General features: G+C 39.1%; 1 protein-coding gene across 1 annotated transcript; it reads left to right on the top strand.

Annotated features, from left to right (window-relative positions):
- Window positions 1–6,029: 6,029 nt before the first annotated feature.
- Window positions 6,030–7,646, top strand: LOC110888442. Its single transcript, XM_022135968.1, has one exon. It carries the CDS (start codon window positions 6,030–6,032, stop codon window positions 7,644–7,646), a length of 1,617 nt encoding a protein of 538 aa, XP_021991660.1.
- The last annotated feature ends 13,109 nt before the right edge of the window (window positions 7,647–20,755 follow it).

Genomic DNA, 20,755 nt, shown 5'->3' with positions numbered 1-20,755 from the left:
GAAAGTGAGAGATTACAAACTACAGGGGTTAACTGTGTCAACATGTTTAATAATACCTCTGAGTGACCCTTTAACGTTCCAAAGACTTTGTAACGGTATTATACCCTCACTAAAATAATATATATGAATTTCGCGAAGTTTCGATATGAAACGAGAAAGTTACGATCGAATTCGTAGAAGAAGGGTTAAAAGCGTCAACAGTGAAAGTTAAGGCTTTCCAATATAATTAATAAATAAACCGGGGACTTAATAATGCGGGTAAATAACACGAGGCCCCTATTGGTAAATAACCGAGGGCCAAACCGCAAAGTTACCCCTTCAAAACTGAAAGGTCAGGTAAATCATTACGAAAGATTTCGTTATTAATTACCGGATTCTGATAATCATGACAAAAGATTTTAAAAATCTGAAAAACAGACTTCTCGCGACCCGCGTGAAGGTTAGGCTTAAGTGTAAGCGGGCCGCGAGTCTCCTAAATAACACGCCTAATATTTAAACTTTAGGCGACCCGCGTTAAAATGCATGGGAACTCCCATGCGGGTCGCGTAAAGTGCCCAGATGCAGAATTGTTGTAACTACTTGGCCTTTGGACCATTTGAACGATCAAACCTCAATCAATGAGGCATGGGCACCCTACAATTGACCCATATCACTCAGGGGACACCTACCCATCATCATGATCAGTAGTAGCATGTTGTGTAATGATTTTAGGCCTTGTTCTTGGCTATAAATAGCACCATTGTGCTCACAACATTCATCACATTCAAAACTCACTCATCTGATCATTCCAAGAGCTCTAAAGCATTCCCCTGTGTTCTTAAGTCTTCTCTTAAGCTTCTGTAAGTAATTCAACCTTTGTGGTTCCACATTTGCTTAGTAAATGGCTAAGAACCAAACCGTCGTAACTACGGTTTGACTTTACAATAAATCAGTAATGGTTCAGTCTTATGACGAATCAAAAGTGGTTATGAGTTGGTATTTATGTGGGTAATAAACCTCTAAAATGGTTCCCCCTGATCACCACTCTAACTATGTCAAATGTCGAGTCAAACGTGCGGTTAAAAAGTCAACAGAAAGCTATTTTAGCGATTTATGCATAATCTGTAATGTATATGTTATGGAACCTGTTTTGACAATCATAAAACATGATAATAAGTATATAAACCTGTTTGCGCTCGTTTGAATCGATCATTTACTATATGGAACCGGTTCGGAGCCGAAAGTCGCAAAAGTTTGACTTTTGCTTTGACTTCAGTTCTGACCCGTTTTAGTGAGGTATAAATATACCTTAGGACTCTCTTAGGACCAGGTCACATGTTGGTATAAACCTCCGTGGTCGGTTCATGAGTTATCCGAGTCTTTTGCGCAATTCCGTCATTCGCCTAAAAGTTGACCGTAACGACCTTTTAAAATTAAAACGAGTATTTCGGACACGTGAACGGACCAAAACCTTACTTATTAAATTATAAGCATGTCCTTAAAGTTTCACGTCAATCCGAGGTCTAGAATGAGAGTTATGCTAAAAGGCGCACTTTTAAGAAAGTTTTGTAATTAACGGCGCAATTAGCATAACGCCCATCTAACCCAAGTTTTCGTCACCAAAACTTTTACCCACTGTGGTAAAATAATATTTTGGGAATTTTAAAGATTTTTAATAAATTTTACCTTGCTCATAACCTGCGGTTATGGCTACGGTTCGGTAAATACCGAATATGCCCTTTTTGGCCAAAACGGGAGTTCTACAAGGTCTTTTGACCCGATTCCAGTTGCCACTGGTTTTAAATAATAAATAAAGTATTTTAAGCTTTATAAGCTGTTCGGGAAACTCAGATTTCCTGTAGAACTCGAAAAGCCCTTTTAAAGTCTTTAAAATGACCGAAAAGCCCCTACGGGGCATAATATTAACTTAAACTCGTTACGGGCATTACGGAAGGTATCCTACTGATACCAAAATACTTTTAAGGCATATTGACTTAGGAAATAAGCGTAGGACACTTATGGTTAACCGTTTCGCCTATTTGCGCACACGGTACGACTCATGAAACTAGTTTTCGTGCAATAGCCGATACGGGTCAAATTATATTATTTGAACCCCAAAATCCAGAGTATGAACTATAAACCCATATAAAACAAGTCATTGAACTTGTTGGGTCCAAATCATGCTCCATTCTCGGTTTTCGCCTTTTCATGCGAATTAACCATATCTATGTATCGGAATCAACCGGTTTAAGCTACGGCTAATATAAGGACCGTTAGGATTCTAAGAGGTTAATTAAAACCTTCGTTCCAGATTAGGAGCCCCAGTAAAAGCTATCGGTGACTTGATCTAAATTAAGGATTTATACTTGCAAAGGTAAATACTTTAACTTATTTCCCCTATATGGGCTTGGGTTACGGTATATTAATACCGCTTGATTGAGCATTATATAATTCCATCGCTTAGGTGGTTAATTGATTAAATATGATCGGCTCATTTAAACAGTTTTGTTGCTTATAAGCCTTTGGGGGGTTTAATGACCGTTGTCCCGGATATCCTCGGCATCATTTTACGAAATGGCCACGACCATCGACATCCCGGTGTAGGCGTACACCCGGTATAAAGTGTCGACATTAAAACTAAAAGACGTAGCCGTTGGTTTTTATACTACGGTTTTACGCAAACGTGGTGTGTCTATAAATCTTTAACCCGGCACGACCCGGGCTACTGAACGCATAAAAGAACATGTAAAACGTTCACAAGATCATTATGAATTTTCCCAAGTTATAAAAGAGTTTGTGCCTTGTGCATTCAAATCAATTTTAATAAACATTTTCAAATGTGTCAGTTGAATGTATTTACCAGTGTAAACTGACGTATTTTCCCAAAAAGATTAAGTGCAGGTACCTAAACGTAATTGGCTGGTATTAGCTCCCTAGCGTCGGGATAAGCCTCGCAAGCTTGATTGCAGTATCTGATGGAACAATACTTTACCTTTATTTACGATCCACTGTGGATATTCAACTTCTGTAATACATTGACATTATCACCAGAGGTTGAAATATATATATTTATCTTATGCTTCCGCTGTGCATTATATAATTGTGTGGTTTGACTATATTGTTGCCAACATCGTCACGGTAATCCCCCACCGGGCCCACCGGTGAGACACGTGGAAATCGGGGTGTGACATATACTGAGCATGATAATAGTCTTGATCGTACATCTGAGGGCCTTCATATGAAAGTTGGGAATATGCATAATAATCACCGTAATCGTACTTCTCTTGGTAACTCATTTTTTTAATCCCTTTAATGTTCGCTTAATTTCCGGATCAAACGCCAATGGTGATAGCTTGTGAGAGCTCCTAGTACGCATGCACCTGTCAATACCTGCACACTAACACACCCAGCGTAAACCAGAAAAATAACAAACTTAAGAAGATCAAAAATAACACACGTTGCGCACTACTCCCCGGCAACGGCGCCAAAATTTGACGTGATGTCGTGGTCACAATCAAATTTAATCCAATTACTACTAAATAGATAGTGGCAAGTGGGTATCGAACACAGGGAGTTTGTGGAATATGTGTTATTTGAAGGTTTATCTAAGTTAACTAAAATTACACTAATTGCAAATAAAGTTCAAGAGTTGGTTTGATTGATTTGAGTTTTAAAACTAAGATTACTATTCTAATTGCAAAATGAAAGTGTTGCTTGTAAACAAATTAGAGACAAATGACCATCTTTAGTTTCCGGTTTGCTTCGACATTTATGCTATCATTCCACTAGAAAGAACTACATAGACATAGTTCATGTGTGTTTAATTGCAGTGATGAAAGGGAACTAAGTACTCAGATTCCTAGAACGTGAGGTTGTTACCCGATGACCAATTAACCCTTACCCAATCCTAATTCTACCCATGATATCTCGATTGCCAACGGCACCAAGAACGTATGGTTTCAAACTAGATTAACATAAGAATCAACAATTTACAAACAATCAAGCACACACCATAACAAATAAATCATAAAGACAAAGTTTTTTATTCTAGAAATAAGGAATTCAAGCACAAAGTCTTACATAACCTTCAACCAAAGATGATCACCATAAGTTTAGCCACTCATGACTTGGACAATCATCATCACATACATATCAATGTTCATAGGAATTAAAAACACTAACAAGATGTTTAGAAATTGTTTCAAGCGTTCAAGAACAACCAAAATTCGTCCCCAAGTATTGTGTAACCGAATGGGATTGATTAGAGGTGAAAGGGCATCATAAATCCGCATTAAAAGGTGGAAGTTACACATTTACGTAGGTCAGCGCCGTAAGCTACGGTGGCCACCGTAGCTTACGGTGGCTTGGAATGGCTTACGGTGGCTTTAAACTGTCATACGGTGACAAAAAGTGCCAGTCGGCGCCGTAAGCTACGGCCCTTGCCGTAGCTTACGGCAGGCTTCAGCATGAAAACTTGTTTTCAGCATAACTTTTTCGTTTCAACTCCGTTTTCTTCACCGTTTTCGCCTACATTCTCGTAATTTCGCCCTCTATCATGCTATCCTCTTAATTCTTCAATTCCAAAAATTGATTTTTTCATTGATGCTCCAAATCACTTCCCTTTTAAGCTCTATTTGCACCTGCACGTCCAAACAACTAGTAGTTACCAAGTTCAAACAATTAAACGTGTAAAGCATGGGATTTTAATCTTTTTAAGGCACTTAAGGGTTGTCCTACGGACCACCCGTCAGTATGCTTAGTTCTCACTATGAGAGCGTATGCCGTACCCATTTAATTGGGTAAGCGAATGCGTAAGAAAACGGAAATGCGTAAACGAATGAAATTAGAATGTTTGATATTGTATGCGGAATAAGTATCATGATTAACTTCTAAAGTTTTGTTGTTAAATGTAGGTAAATCCTCGTCTTAGGCTACTTGGCGAATTGGAGCGAGCACGTAATCACCATGTAACATACCAAGCGTTTCCGCTAGTTCGCTTTCATGTTTTGGGTCAAATATTTGTAAAATTTTGTCTAAACTTGTTAGTAGACATACTTGTCAAAACTTGATGTTTTTGGGTTTTATTTGCGTCTAGTCGTAAGGGTTATGAAATATTCTTGTATGGAAGTCGTATGAAACAGGGATAAGCTCGTATTGTGGGCGGGTCATGCCCAATTTTTGTAAAATCATGCTTTAATGTTAATAGTTTTCTTTTATCTATCGTGAAAAAGGGAATGGGTATTTAAAATTTATGCCTATAGCACTTTTGGTCGTTTTCTTTATTGTCTAGAAAAAAAAAAGCGGGTCTTACAAGTTGGTATCAGAGCCGAGGTTTGAGAGATTAAAGCATACGATGAGATGCTTGAACTCAAACTGACGGCTCGTTTGAAGGTGTGCTCACTCCAAGATCGCCAATGAGGTAATACGTTAAGTTTTCTTTTTGGTAAAACACTAGTATGTGAAATATGTTGGGATGCAAAATATAAGTTAAATATATGGATGAGTAAATATGGGGGCCATACGGGAAGTTCCAAGAGCCGTATGGCTGAAAACAACCCAGGAAATGATCGATTTAGTCAAATAATAGCACAGTAGCGTTTTAAACAAATCGAGAAGCCGTCGCCGACGCCCCCTCTGACCCGACGCACTAACTTGCTGTCTATGGACAAAATGGGCGACGACCACTTTTTAGAGCCCGTCGCCGACGGAAGTTAAGGCCGTCGCCGACGGCTGTTAGAAATGTGGTCCGTTGAAAATTTGTTTATCTTGCTTGTTTTTCATGATTAGGATTTTCGTACGATCTAAAAGGCAATTAAATGGTGATATAAGATCCTTATAAACATGAGGATAAGATGCTTATGATCACAATCGGTGATCACAATGAAAAAGAATTTGTAAGGAATTGAAAGTAACGATGTGAATAACATAAGTTGAATGATGAAACTTAGACGATCAAGATGTTGAAATACACGATCACAAATATAGTAAACGAAGGTCAAAGTATGTGTTATATGGAAAGCTTATGATTTGTAATGAACGTCATTTTGTAGATGGCGGACACGAGAAATGAGAATGATGATGATGATACATCACAACATGAAACATTCAATGAGAAAGTTATGGAAGCGGCGGGAAAGCTTATGCACGCCAACCTCCCTAAGTTAGCTCAAGAAGTCGAAAGCCGTGTTTTGGGAGTGGTCGATGCTATGATGACTAGCAAAATTGAAGAATTAAAAGAATTGATTGAAGGATCTAAGAATAAAGGTAAAGAACGAAGGTGCACATATAAAGATTTCATGGCATGCCATCCAACAACGTATGATGGTAAAATCGACCCAATCGAATGTCAAAGATGGATTTCAAACATAGAGGCGGTATTTATACGAAGTCGGTGCGAAAAGGAAGATCAAGTGATGTTCGCTACTGGTCAACTAACCCATCAAGTGAAAGATTGGTGGGATACGCACAGTAAGGAAATAGGCGAGGATAGACTTCAAATAATGACTTGGCAAGAATTTAAGGAGCCCTTCATGAGATATCATTGTCCTCAGTCGGCTATTGATAAGATTCAGGAGGATTTCTTACGCCTCCGACAGAAAAATGAGTCAATAAACGAAATATCAAACACTTTCATGGATAAGATGAAGTTCTGTGGGGATTTTGTGAAGACAGAAAGAATGAAGATCAATCGCTTCTATGGCGTGTTAAAGGCAGAATTTAGGGAGTTCATCACTCCCTCTAAATGTGAAACCCTTGACGAGCTTATCAATTTGGCACGGGATAGAGAAATTGAGATTAAAAGGCAAGAAGAGCGAGGTGAAAATAGACCAAGTGAAAAGGGTGCAAGTTCAAGTCCATCTAAAAAGGGGAAGTTTCAAGATCAAGGGAGGAAGGATAAGTCGAAAGGTGGAATTACTCCTTGCAAGACTTGTGGAAAACTCCATACTGGAGAGTGCCTGTTAGGCAAGAAGGGGTGCTACAAATGCGGTAAGGAGGGGCATTCGTCTTATCAATGCCCAAATAACCCGAAGACTTGTTTCAATTGTTTTGAAAGGGGGCACGTTAAATCAGAATGCCCAAAACTTAAGCAAGAATCGAAAAAGGAAGTTAAGAAGCAAGAGGGTTCTAGGGCTAAAGGAAGGATGTTCCAAATCACATCCGAAGAAGCCAAGTCCCATCCGAATGTGGTCTCAGGTATCTTTCTATTAAACTCTATACCGGTTTATGTCTTATTTGATACCGGAGCCACTATGTCATTTATTTCAAACGAAATTGTACAACATCCTTCATTTAAGGTTGAACGAATGTCGATGCCCTTAGAAGTAGAAATAGCCGATAGCAAAAATTATTTGTTGCACGAAATATGTAGGAGTTGTAAATTAGCCATCGAAGATGAGGAGTTTAACATCGACCTTGTACCTATGATTTTGGGGGAATTTAAAGTAATAGTGGGTATGGATTGGATGTCCCAAAACCACGCGGAGATAAATTGTGAAACCAAAACAATACTTATCCAATCTCCAAGTGGAAGGCGATTAAATATACAAGGCGAAAGAAAGGTGGAAGCGAAGCTATGTACCCTCGTTCAAGCCATTAAGTGTGTGCTTAATGGGAGTAGGGCATATTTAGCTTACGTGGTAGATACTCAACAAAGTTCCCCGAATTGAAGATGTCGAAATTGTGAACGAATTTCCAGATGTATTTCCGGAGGAATTGCCGGGGCTCCCTCCCGAACGAGAAGTAGAATTTCATATCAAATTGAATTCGGGTGCGAAACCGGTTGCGAAGGCTCCCTATAGGTTGGCTCCCACTGAGATGCGAGAATTAATGACACAATTACAAGATCTTCTAGATAAGGGCTTCATACGTCCAAGTGTGTCGCCTTGACGGGTCGATGCGCATGTGCATCGACTATAGAGAATTAAATAAGCTGACCATAAAGAACCGCTACCCTTTACCTAGAATTGACGACCTATTTGATCAATTACAAGGGGCGAGTTGGTTCTCCAAGATAGACCTGCGTTCGGGGTACCATCAAGTTAGAGTACGGGGGGAAGATATTCCAAAGACCGCGTTTAGAACCCGTTACGGGCATTATGAATTTCTAGTCATGTCATTCGGATTGACGAATGCGCCGGCTGCGTTTTTGGATCTTATGAACCGGGTATGCCGACCTATGTTAGATAAATCTGTGATCGTGTTCATAGACGATATTCTAGTTTACTCGCGAAGCAAAGCCGAGCATGCAAGGCACTTGCGTGAAGTACTTGAAGTTCTCCATAAGGAGAAACTCTACGCGAAATTCTCAAAATGCGCATTTTGGCTCAGAGAAGTGCAGTTTCTGGGGCATGTGATCAATTCGGAGGGTGTCTTAGTAGATCCGTCAAAGATTGATGCTGTAATGAAGTGGGTTTCTCTGAAGAACCCGACAGAGATAAGAAGTTTTCTGGGCCTCGCGGGATACTACAGAAGGTTCATACAGGATTTTTCAAAGATAGCCTTACCCTTAACAAAACTGACGAGGAAGAACGAGAAGTTTGTGTGGGGTAGAGAACAGGAGGAAGCCTTTCGAATATTAAAGGAGAAACTATCACGTCCCCCGGTCTTGACATTACCAGATGGGACTGAAGACCTGGTGGTCTATTCAGACGCTTCACATCAGGGATTAGGCTGCGTTTTGATGCAAAAGGGAAGGGTTATCGCATATGCTTCACGACAATTGAAACCGCATGAAGTAAACTACCCCATCCACGATCTAGAATTGGCAGCGGTAGTGTTCGCCTTAAAGATTTGGAGGCACTATCTATATGGCACTAGATGCACAATTTACTCGGATCACAAAAGCCTTAAATATTTATTTGAGCAGAAAGACTTAAATATGAGGCAACGGAGATGGTTAGAACTTATCAAGGATTACGATTGTGATATCCTTTATCACCCGGGAAAAGCGAATGTGGTAGCCGATGCGTTAAGCCGAAAAGAGTATTCGTCTCCCATTCGAGTGAAATCCATGAAGATGATAGTTACGCCACGATTACTCGAGACGATACATGGAGCCTAAGTAAAGTCGCTTGGTGCGGAAGACTTAAAGAAAGAAAGATTAAAAGATGTAATCGATAAACTGGAAGAAAATTCGACCGGGCTCAGGACGCGATTCAGCCGAATTTGGACACCACGATTCTGCGAAGTCACGATATTCGGTCCACCCCGGGGCTACAAAGATGTATCGGGACTTGAAGGCCAATTATTGGTGGTCGGGCATGAAACGTGATATAGTTAAATATGTCACGAAATGCTTAACATGCTCCCAAGTGAAAGCAGAACACCAACAGCCATACGGGAAACTACAACCTTTGGAGATACCGGTATGGAAGTGGGAGGAATTAGCGATGGATTTGGTAACCAAGCTTCCTAGAACGAAAAAGGGGCATGATACAATATGGGTAATCATGGACCGACTTACAAAAAGCGCTCATTTTCTACCCATTAAAGAAGCCTACTCTTCCGAGAAAATGGCGGAAATTTACATGAACGAGATTATATCTCGACACGGGGTGCCCGTGTCAATTGTATCGGATCGGGACACTAGATTTACTTCTCGTTACTGGCAAAAGTTTCACAAGAGTGTGGGTACGAAATTACACAGAAGCACCGCCTACCACCCTCAAACTGATGACCAGTTAGAAAGAACCATTCAAACACTTGTTGATATGCTGAGGGCGTGTGCCTTAGATTTTGGGGGGAGTTGGGATGACAATTTACCACTAGTGGAATTTTCTTATAATAATAGTTACCACAGTGGTATTCAAATGGCACCTTACGAACTACTATATGGGAGAAGATGTAGAACTCCCGTATGTTGGGGTGAAGTGGGGCAAAGGGAGCTCGCGCCAAGTGATTTAATAGCAGTAACAAATGAAAAGATTGAATTGATTAGAGCTCGATTGAAAGCAGCCCAGGATCGACAAAAAGCTTATGCAGATAAGAGAAGGCGTCCTATTGAATTTCAGGTCGGAGATTATGTTCTATTGAAAGTATCACCATGGAAGGGCATAATCCGTTTTCGCAAACGGGGTAAGTTAGGTCCTCATTATATCGGACCGTTTAAAATCTTGGCTCGAGTTGGAAAAGTTGCATATCGATTAGAATTACCGCCTACTCTGGACGGGATTCACAATACCTTCCACGTATCACAGTTGAGAAAGTGTCTTGCGGATGAAACAGCATTAGTACCTCTCGATGATATCGAGTTAGAAGAGGGATTGAACTATGATGAAAGACCAATAGCCGTTAAAGACGTCAAGGTGAAGAATCTCTGCAACAAAGCTGTTAGACAAGTGTTGGTGCAATGGCAGCACCGAAAGGGGTCAGAACTCACATGGGAAGCGGAAGACGAGATGAGGAAGCACTATCCGTTCCTTTTTGGTATGTACACGTTTAAAATTGTTACGTGCCCAGGTTTCGGGGACGAAACCTCTTTTAAGGGGGGTAGACTTGTAACGCCCCAAAAATGATAAATAATAAGTAAGGATAAATAGTAAACTTAACATAGTTAAGGATTTATGGTAAGATGGTAGCTAAATGTGGTTTTAAGATTAAGAGTTGTAATTAGCAACTAAGTGTAAGGGGGTAAAGTGCAAAATGATTAAACTTAATTACTAAAAACAAATTAAACCCCAAAAACACAGTGAATGTGTCTGGGGAACGATCGACCAAGAACAGGCAAGAGGAGGGGAAACCCTAAACTCAAGAAATCAAGTAATTGAAGCCTAAATCACAAGATAATTCGGTGCATGAGCCCTCTTTTTCGAAAATCTAACCCTAATTAGTGAAGTGGTGAGTTTAATTTTCTGAAATTATGATTTGTAGAATGAGGGGTTAAACCCAATCTTGATTTCTTGTATCAAATGTGAGAAATCTGAGTTAGAATTGCTTTCTAGAACAAGAATCATGCTTGATTTTAGGTTGTATGAAAGGTGTAGTGAAAACCCACTTTGTGAAGATTGTGTTATGAATAGGAAGCTCATAATGATTATGATTATATGCTAGCTTGATATATGATTTTGTTTGTAACACTTGAATGCTAGATAAACCGATGTAGGATGAAATAGCTATGTAAATTCGAATGAATGTGATTGTTGTGTGATGATGAACTAGTAGGGATATGCTTTATAGACTTGTACCTTGTACCTTAATTATGATGCTTACCAAGTGTTCGATGAAATGCCTAAAAGATGAATGTATATGGAAAATGGTAGAATGAGTTGATAGACTAAATGAAAGAATGAATGTTGTAATGTAGGCGTAAAGGAAGAAGGTACAAGCACCAAGAAAACGGAAGGCGCGCAAGATCGAGGTATGTCCCTTGGCATACAAAACTTTACTTGTATTTTATTAATAATCACGAAATATAACCCTTAAATTAAAGATTTCGTTGGATGACAAGTAGATAGTAAATCCCTTGCGAATTGGTTAAGATAACAAAGTTTATGGCTAGTTATGCAAATCGACTAGTTCAAGTTGAACAAGTCGAGTAAGAATAAGGAGCCATCCATTCAAAATGGGTGGTCATGAATGCGATTTATAAATGTATGAAGTTCAATCCGTTGTACGGGTAGAACGAAAGGTTTATGTGGAAAGCAATTAACCCGATGTTACCGGGTCGAAAGTAGTATGCTTAGTTCTCACTATGAGAGTGTATGCCGTACCCATTTAATTGGGTAAGCGAATGCGTAAGAAAACGGAAATGCGTAAACGAATGAAATTAGAATGTTTGATATTGTATGTGGAATAAGTATCATGACTAACTTCTAAAGTTTTGTTGTTAAATGTAGGTAAATCCTCGTCTTAGGCTACTTGGCGAATTGGAGCGAGCACGTGATCACCATGTAACATACCAAGCGCTTCCGCTAGTTCGCTTTCATGTTTTGGGTCAAATAATTGTAAAATTTTGTCTAAACTTGTTAGTAGACATACTTGTCAAAACTTGATGTTTTTGGGTTTTATTTGCGTCTAGTCGTAAGGGTTATGAAATATTCTTGTATGGAAGTCGTATGAAACAGGGATAAGCTCGTATTATGGGCGGGTCATGCCCAATTTTTGTAAAATCATGCTTTAATGTTAATAGTTTTCTTTTATCTATCGTGAAAAAGGGAATGGGTATTTAAAAGTTATGCCTATAGCACTTTTGGTCGTTTTCTTTATTGTCTAGAAAAAAAAGCGGGTCTTACAGACACACAACCTAATAACACTACATCATAATCGACCTCTCTCTCCATAAGCCGAAATCTCCCTTGTTTCGGTTCATCAGCATCATCACTTTACACCCTAAGGAGGAACCAGATCAACCTGACAAGAATGTGGAACTCAATGGCTGCATCTCTGACTGGATTCTCTGCTAGCCTGTTTGCTGTAACAGGTATGTTATTCGTATTTTCCATTATGTTTATACAGAACTGATCAACAATTTAGTCATTTCTCATTTAAACAAGTTCCTCTCTTGATTTTCAAACGGCTATAACTTTTTCGCACGTTAAAATTTTGTTTAAAAAATTAGACCGTATTAACAAGCACTTTATTCTCTTTACTTCGAGAAGCCTATTGTTATAGTTTTCTTAAAAAAAATTACATGATTTTGAAAACCCATTAGTTAATTACTTGATTACGTGCTTTTGAATACCAAGCACATGACTACGTGATTTTGAATACTCATTACGTGATTATACATTCAATATGATTTGTTATAACCATTGTTATTACAATTATGCTTATAATGTAATCACTCAGTTTGATTTCACATAATGTATACTATAATGAAATCACGTAATCATGAAATGAGTATTCAAAATCACGTAGTCACATAGTAAATACATAGTCAACTATTGTTACGTAATTATGTAATCACTTACTGCAGTTTCACATACTATAATGAAATCATGCAATCACGTAATGGGTATGAAAATCATGTAGTCATGTGTTGGGTATTCAAAATCACGTAATCACGTAATGAGTATTCAAAATCATGTAAATTTTAAAAGAAAACTACAGCAATAGACTTCTCAAATTAAAGAGAATTAAATGCTCGTTAATACGATGTAATTTTTATTTAAAAAGTATTAACGTATGAAAAAGTTATAGCCCTTTGAAAATCAAGGGGAGAAAGAGTTCAAGTGAGAAAGAACTAGAGTACCTTTTCTATATTTGTTTCTTCAATTGTTTGAACCTAAGATTTACAAAAATGCCCCTCCTAGTTTTGAGCCATTGATCTTGAGAGATCAATGGCTGAGCTTGTCTCTTACACTTCGTCCAATAAATCTCTCTTGTACATGATCTCTTATCGTTAAATTAATACATCGCCATATTGTTCATTAAAGTAATAAAAAATCTTAGTAAAAAACTTCTTGTACCAAAACTTAGTTAAGTGAAAAAGGTCACGTGTATAATGCTCACTGTCAAACTAATGAACTTAGAGTCTAATCTTTTATGATAAATTCATGACTTAGTATGGCGAACATCGTTTATTCTACATATAAGCTGAAAAAAAAACTTTGGGGAGATGTGTTTCACACTATCATATTTGATGTAGAAATCTCTATCTTAGCTACGCTACTCACATTGTCTTCATAGATGTATTAGCTCGGATGACTAAGGGGGTGTTTGTTTTTTCCCCAAAACCTCTTCTGGCCTCTTATGTCTGCGTCGCGCAGACCACACGCAGACGTTTAGCTCTGCAGACTGTTTGTTTTTAGAAGACATTTCTTTAAAAAAATGTCTTCAAAGCTCTACGCGTCCTCTTCCCCACGCAGACATGGTCTAACCTCTTCTTACCTCTTCCAACCTCTTCCATAGCCACCGGCAACCACCTCCTCCTCCTCCACGCTGCCGGTCACCACCTCCACCTCCTCCATAGCCATTGGCAACACCTCCCCCACCTTCACAGTCGGAACCGCCGGAACCACCGTCACCGCCACCATTACCCCCGCCACTGTCATGGACCGCCGCACCTACTGGTGCCATGAGTGTGACATGAGCATCTCCCTCCTCCCTACCTCTTCCCTCTGCCCCCACTGCAACTCCAATTTCCTCGAGGAATTCCCCAATCACCTTCACCAACCCTAACCCTAACAGTCACGGCGATTCAGTGGTGTTGCTTTGGTCAGGATGAAGAAGATGAGAGAGACGTGAAGAATGGTAGATGGTGGCATTGTTTGGGGGTGGTGTTGGAGTGACGGTAGTTCTGACGGTCAGCGGGTTGAGAGAGAGAGAGAGACCGGGTGGTGTTGGCGAGGTGGTCATAACCGGCGACAGGTGGTGGTTGTTGCGAAAGGATATGGTCGGGCACAGCGGAGATGGTGTCTAGATGATGGTAAATGATGGTAAATGATGGTGTAGAGGGATACAGAAAGATGTAGCTGGGTGGGTGGGGATGGGGAAAAGCAAGGAGATCCGCAGACTGCAGACCTTTTACATCTGAAAAAACAAACACCACCTAATTCATCGTCACATTTGCCATATTTAACTTCCAAAACCACGGATTCTAACAACTAGTATGGTATCCATAGTATGTATTGGTATTCAACAAAGAAAATATTTCCAGAGTCTTCTACAGTTGAAAACAAAGGAATACATTAGAAAACCAGAAGATTTGCACAATGTTTATAGTATATATCTCTAAAGGATCATTACATATGTGTTGGTGCATACATGCTTAAGCTTACATGACCTTATTTTGATGATGTTAAAAAAAATAAACATATAGGTCAAATGTTACCCTAAGATACTTGTATGATCATAACAAAAAGCCTCATACGGATAACTATAATGTAATAGTACTGTTAAAAGAAGACAAAAGGGATACAATATGTTCACTGTCGGATCAAGTTCAATATACATAAACAATCTAGTGAAAAGTCTTAACAATTCCATGTGGACAGTCAACACATGGTCTGTTAGCTATCAAGCAGCACCGCGGAACCAAAACCACGCACACAAACGATATAAACACACATACAAAAATAAACACGGCAGAAGAATTTTATGTGGTTCGATCTAAGTGGGGGACCTATGTCCATGTTGTAACGCTCCGCATTTCTGTACTTTCCATATTTAGAAAGTCGTATTCGCATTTCTATTTTTTGAAACTTGTAATCGTGTCGTATTCGTGGTTCATTTTCTAATCTTGTAATCCGAGGATTTAATCATTTTGGAAATTCATTTTATACATATACGTGTTGCCTCTCATATTTATGTCATATATGCAATCAATCTTTAAATACGTGTTTATACGCAAAACCGAGACTTAAAATACACTCTGGATACCTAAAAACAAGTTAAAATACAAAAAACAGTATAAAATAACCTATAAAATGCAAGGACCAAAAGTGAGGAAAACCAAAATCTTTTCCACCTCTTTCCTCCTCCAATCACCTTCCAACCTTCTTTAGCCAATTAGATTTCACCTTTTTTCCACCTCCTTTATCCTCCAATCACATTCCACCCTTATTTAGCTGACGTGGTGCGAGTGTACGGATTTTTTTTGATATATTTTTAAGTACCTTTTTTACTCTTTATCAAGCTTTAAATTTATAAAACACGATATAAACTATCACTCTCTACAACACGTTAGGGCAAGTGCACCTATCGTTGGCGTAGTATAGTGATAGTAAGATACCAAAATCGTCCAAGGACACAAGAGCTTTTAATACCGGGTTACCGTCAATGTCTAATCGACCCAAATTTTTAGAAAATGTTTAAACATGTAAAATAAAGAAAGAAACTAAAATAAATAAAAGAAACAAATAACAAGAAAGAATCACTTGGTTCCGACTCATCTTTTATGTATCCTTTGATGATTTCCGTACTTTGGGGTTTTTAAGAGATTATCTTAGTGGTAGTGGCATGTCCCTCTTTTGGAGGTAACGCTACCCTCAGCCATATTGGTCTGAGTCAGCATGGATACAGTCCCGCAAGGCCGGATTATTGAAAGATAATTAGGTAAATTATTAATGCAAAATGTGGCATGTCCCTCTTTTGGAGGCAACACTACCCTCGGCCATATTGGTCTGAGTCAGCAGGGATACAGTCCCGCAAGACCGGTTTAAAGTTTTATAGTAGTTTATTTATAAGGGATTAAAATCCGTTCTTGCTTCCCCCGATTTGATACTATCTGCCTCAAAGGAAGTTCTAATTAGCTTGAATCAGGTCCTCACAGGATCTATACACTGAACGAGGTAAAAACTTTACCCAAACCACCCTTCTAACCCCCTTCCAGGCAGATAACATGCTTTATATTGTGATGTGTGGGACAAGTATCGTGTTCCTTCTTTTTCGAGGGCAAATTATTTTTTAACCATTGTGGATGATTACAGTAGAAATGTTTGGACTTTTCTCATCAAATATAAAAGTGATGCTAGCATTTGTTTGATGAATTTTTGCAAGATGGTTGAAACCTAGCTTAGTAAATTAGTCAAAAGGATAAGGTGTGACAATGGTGGAGAGTTCACATCAAATATTATGTTGAACTTTTACACCAAGCAAGGTATCTTATTGGAACCCACTTACCCTCACACTCCCCAACAAAACGGGATTGTTGAGCGCAAGCATAGTTACTTACTTGACATAGCATGGGCCTTGTGCTTTGAGGCAAAATTGCCAAAAGGTTTTCGGGACAATGTGTCCTTACTGCCGCATACATCATCAACCGATTGCCTTCCAAAACCATCAACGATAAGACCCCATACGAAATATTGTATAACCAAAAACCTAAATATGACCACATGAGGGTATTTGGTTGTCTTTCTTATTTTTGGAGCTTCGAAACCAAAGGTGACAAGTTCGAAGTGAGGGGGAGACCCGGTATTTTTCTAGGATATCCCCAAGGAACTAAAGGCTATAAAATATTTAAAATAGAGGATAAGAAAATGGTGGTGTCACGCGATGTGAAATGCCACGAAGATACCTTCACATTTCCGGGCCAAAACCAGTCGGGAAATGACGATGACATCTTTGTTCCCTTAGAGGCCCAAGACTTTGAAGGCCCAAACTGTGAGCAAATCCCTACCACTAATGACACAACCAATAATGGGCCTGAACCTGGCCCAGAAAGCCATCATGTTGATGATGAAGGCCCAAGTTCTGTAAATGAAGAAAGCCATGATGGGCTTGCGTCTGGCCCGAACGAGACACACACTGAACGACTAGAAGGGATCGAGCCTTACCCAAACGATTAAATAACTTTGTAGTTGTTCTTCCCCTATTTGGTTGTCTTTCTTATTTTTGGAGCTTCGAAACCAAAGGTGACAAGTTCGAAGTGAGGGGGAGACCCGGTATTTTTCTGGGATATCCCCAAGGAACTAAAGGCTATAAAATATTTAAAATAGAGGATAAGAAAATGGTGGTGTCACGCGATGTGAAATGCCACGAAGATACCTTCACATTTCCAGGCCAAAACCAGTCGGGAAATGACGATGACATCTTTGTTCCCTTAGAGGCCCAAGACTTTGAAGGCCCAAACTGTGAGCAAATCCCTACCACTAATGACACAACCAATAATGGGCCTGAACCTGGCCCAGAAAGCCATCATGTTGATGATGAAGGCCCAAGTTCTGTAAATGAAGAAAGCCATGATGGGCTTGCGTCTGGCCCGAACGAGACACACACTGAACGACCAGAAGGGATCGAGCCTTACCCAAACGATTAAATGACTTTGTAGTTGTTCTTCCCCCTTCGGTTCACCACGCACATACCGCATCAACTCAGGCCTCCCCAACGGTACATCCCTCTACCAATTATATATCTTATGATAATTTCTCTCATACTCACAAACTTTTTTTAGCGGCCATCACCACCTCTGATGAGCCGAAAAGTTTTAAGAAAGCCACGTAGGAACCAAAATGGGTTGAAGACATGAAAAGAGAAATTCAAGCACTTAAAGAAAACAACACATGGACTATTGAGTCCTTTCCAGAAGGAAAACGAACCATGGATTCTAAATGGGTCTACAAGATCAAGTATAAACCGAATGGCAAAGTCAAAAGATACAAAGCGAGACTTGTAGCAAAGGGTTTCACTCAAATTGAAGGTGAAGACTTTCATGACACCTTTGCTCCAGTAACCAAATTGGTGATCGTTCGGACCTTATTAGCTGTTGCTACTAAGAAGAATTGGTTCATCCACCAGCTTGACTTCAACAACGCTTTTCTCCATGGTGATCTAGATGAGAAAGTTTATATGAAAATTCCACAAGGCTTTTCTAAAGATAACGAGAATCGTGTTTGTCGGCTAAGAAAATCTCTCTATGGTCTCAAACAAGCTTCTCGAAACTGGTATCAAAAGTTCACTAGTGCCCTTCTCGGTCTTGGTTTCTCATCATCTAGGGCTGATCACTCTCTTTTTTTATACAAAGATGAAGACACTTTCATATCCATTCTCTTGAAATTTATAATTAACCTAATAAGTAATAAGAACATTTAAAAAGAATAGTTTATATAATTTATTTCATTGGGGGCCAAAGGGTCTTTTTTTCGAGTTTGTACAGGGAACTTGAATTCTCAGGACCGGCTTTGCTTGTTTCCCCACCTCATCTTCACAAATTTGACGTTATACGATCCCACTATTGAGCACTTAAACCTCTCGCCTTTCCTAATTAAATTTCACTAACCTTTTTCTTAAGCTCCTTATATTTTCTAATAAACCACCATGCAATACCATCTAGAATGCACATGGTGATGGGACCTCATCTCAACCCCATAAGGACACAAGTGAAGTTGAAGTTGTGGAAATCAAAACTTGATACTCACGTGAAGTCCCCCACATTATCCTCTTCAAGGTAAATAACCCCACGAATATGAACATATGTATCTCATTGCCAACAATTTACCTACATGTTCATATACATTTCACATCATAATTCATAAATAGATCGTAGGTGCATACAAGCCTAAGCATATATTACCTATTTTAGTGATATTAAATATATAAACGTATAGGGGCTGCCTTAAGATTCATATATTTTCATTTTATAAAGCCTCATATCCATAACTATAATAAAATGAATGTGCAAAAACAAGGCCTAAGGGAGACAAGAGGTTTTAGGTTGAATCACGAATCAACATTAAATAATCTGTAAAAACTCAAAAAATCCACGTGGACAACTAGCCCACAGTCGATGTCATGGTTATACTGTGAATCGACTTCTAAAACAATTTTGAAAAACAAAGGAGATCGAAAGATGAGAGACTAACTTTGCACTCCACAACAAGAGATGCGCATGATATTATCTAAATAGTATAAACCAGTAAACACAAAAAAATATTTACAAATGATTTTTACAAACCCAAGTCCTTTTCATAAAATAAGTTTTATCAAACATCTTTTCAAAACAAAATCAGATAAATCTTCCTTATGAGAAACACTTTCAATCACAAAACATGCCAAACTGGATTGGTTCAAACTACTCATGAGAAATGCTTTTTTGAAATTGATAGATGGTTAAATGCGTTGTACAAGAAGCGATTCTTAAGATTTTAAGCATTTATCTTTCTCTTGGTTAACAAACAAAAATCCATGGTTTATTTTTTTTTTTTGAAAGGCAACCATTTATAAACACCCAAAAAAGACAGCCAAAGGCCTACAACCAAATATATCAACAACTATACACAAAAACTAAAATCTAACCATTTATCCCATTCTAGATTAACGACATTCGATCGATTTTTTATCCATAGGAATCCAACCAAACGCAGCTCGTCTAAAATATGCTTGATAACCACCCTTTTGGATCTGAAGATCACCTCGTTCCTTGATTTCCAAATAAGCGAGCATGCCAACATGAAGACAGCGTGGATGGCTTGTTTTTTAACCTCTGAACCGCCTACATGAAGAATGCGAACTGCGGGATACGACACCAGGAAGATATTCTTTGTCGTACGACAGACGCCACAAAGCATGATGTCATAAGATGATTCAAAGTCTTTTCGCCCTCGTTGTAAAGAGGACACAATGAGTTGTTCACACCAATGCCTCTTTTAATAAGAGTCGTTCTCGTGGGTAACCTCCCAAGTCGGAGATGCCACCAAAACACGTTCACCTTTTTAGGGAACCAATTGTTCCAGAGTACAATATCGATATCTAAGGAAGGACCTGGTGGTTCAAGGAGATTTCGCATCGATTTCACGGAGAAGATACCGTCCGCATTGGGAGACCAAACCCAATGATCAGCCCTATCGCTGAATTGGACCGACGACAAAAGGACGTTGCAATCATGTAATTCAATCGCTTATGCATAATTAGAAGGGGCAGACGACCAATCCCATGTAAATTGCAACGGTCTGCTTAAACAATCTACACGATCCTTTAAGAGGCAAAATTTTGAGCGCTCAAGTCTGAACAAAGATGGAAATACTGTTTTTGAGGTTGGAATCACCCACCCAAACATCAAGCCAAAATCTGATCTCCGAATCGTTACCAGGAATTGCTTTGATTAGACTGCTCAAACCTAAGCTCCTTACACGGAGTTCGCCTTCCAGTTTAGTTATATTACTCCACACGCCGGTTCTACCTGTCTTTACTGGAAAAAATTCCCATTTTCTAGGGGAGAAATTGAAACACCTCGAAATTTTGTGTCCAATAATGTATTGACACGTGTCTTGAGTTTACACGTGGCATTTAATATTTAATAAAGGACTAAAATTGACAAACCTTGAAAGTATGTAAATTCGAGGGTGATAAATGTCAGACAAGAGTAAATATACTGTACAGTAACCCTAACGATGCTCGT

The sequence above is a fragment of the Helianthus annuus genome, chromosome 16 (assembly GCF_002127325.2).
Source record: "Helianthus annuus cultivar XRQ/B chromosome 16, HanXRQr2.0-SUNRISE, whole genome shotgun sequence".
Classification (NCBI taxonomy): Eukaryota; Viridiplantae; Streptophyta; class Magnoliopsida; order Asterales; family Asteraceae; genus Helianthus; species Helianthus annuus.
The sequence above is the reverse complement of the archived record's forward strand: the minus strand, read 5'-3'. Positions and strand labels throughout refer to the sequence as shown.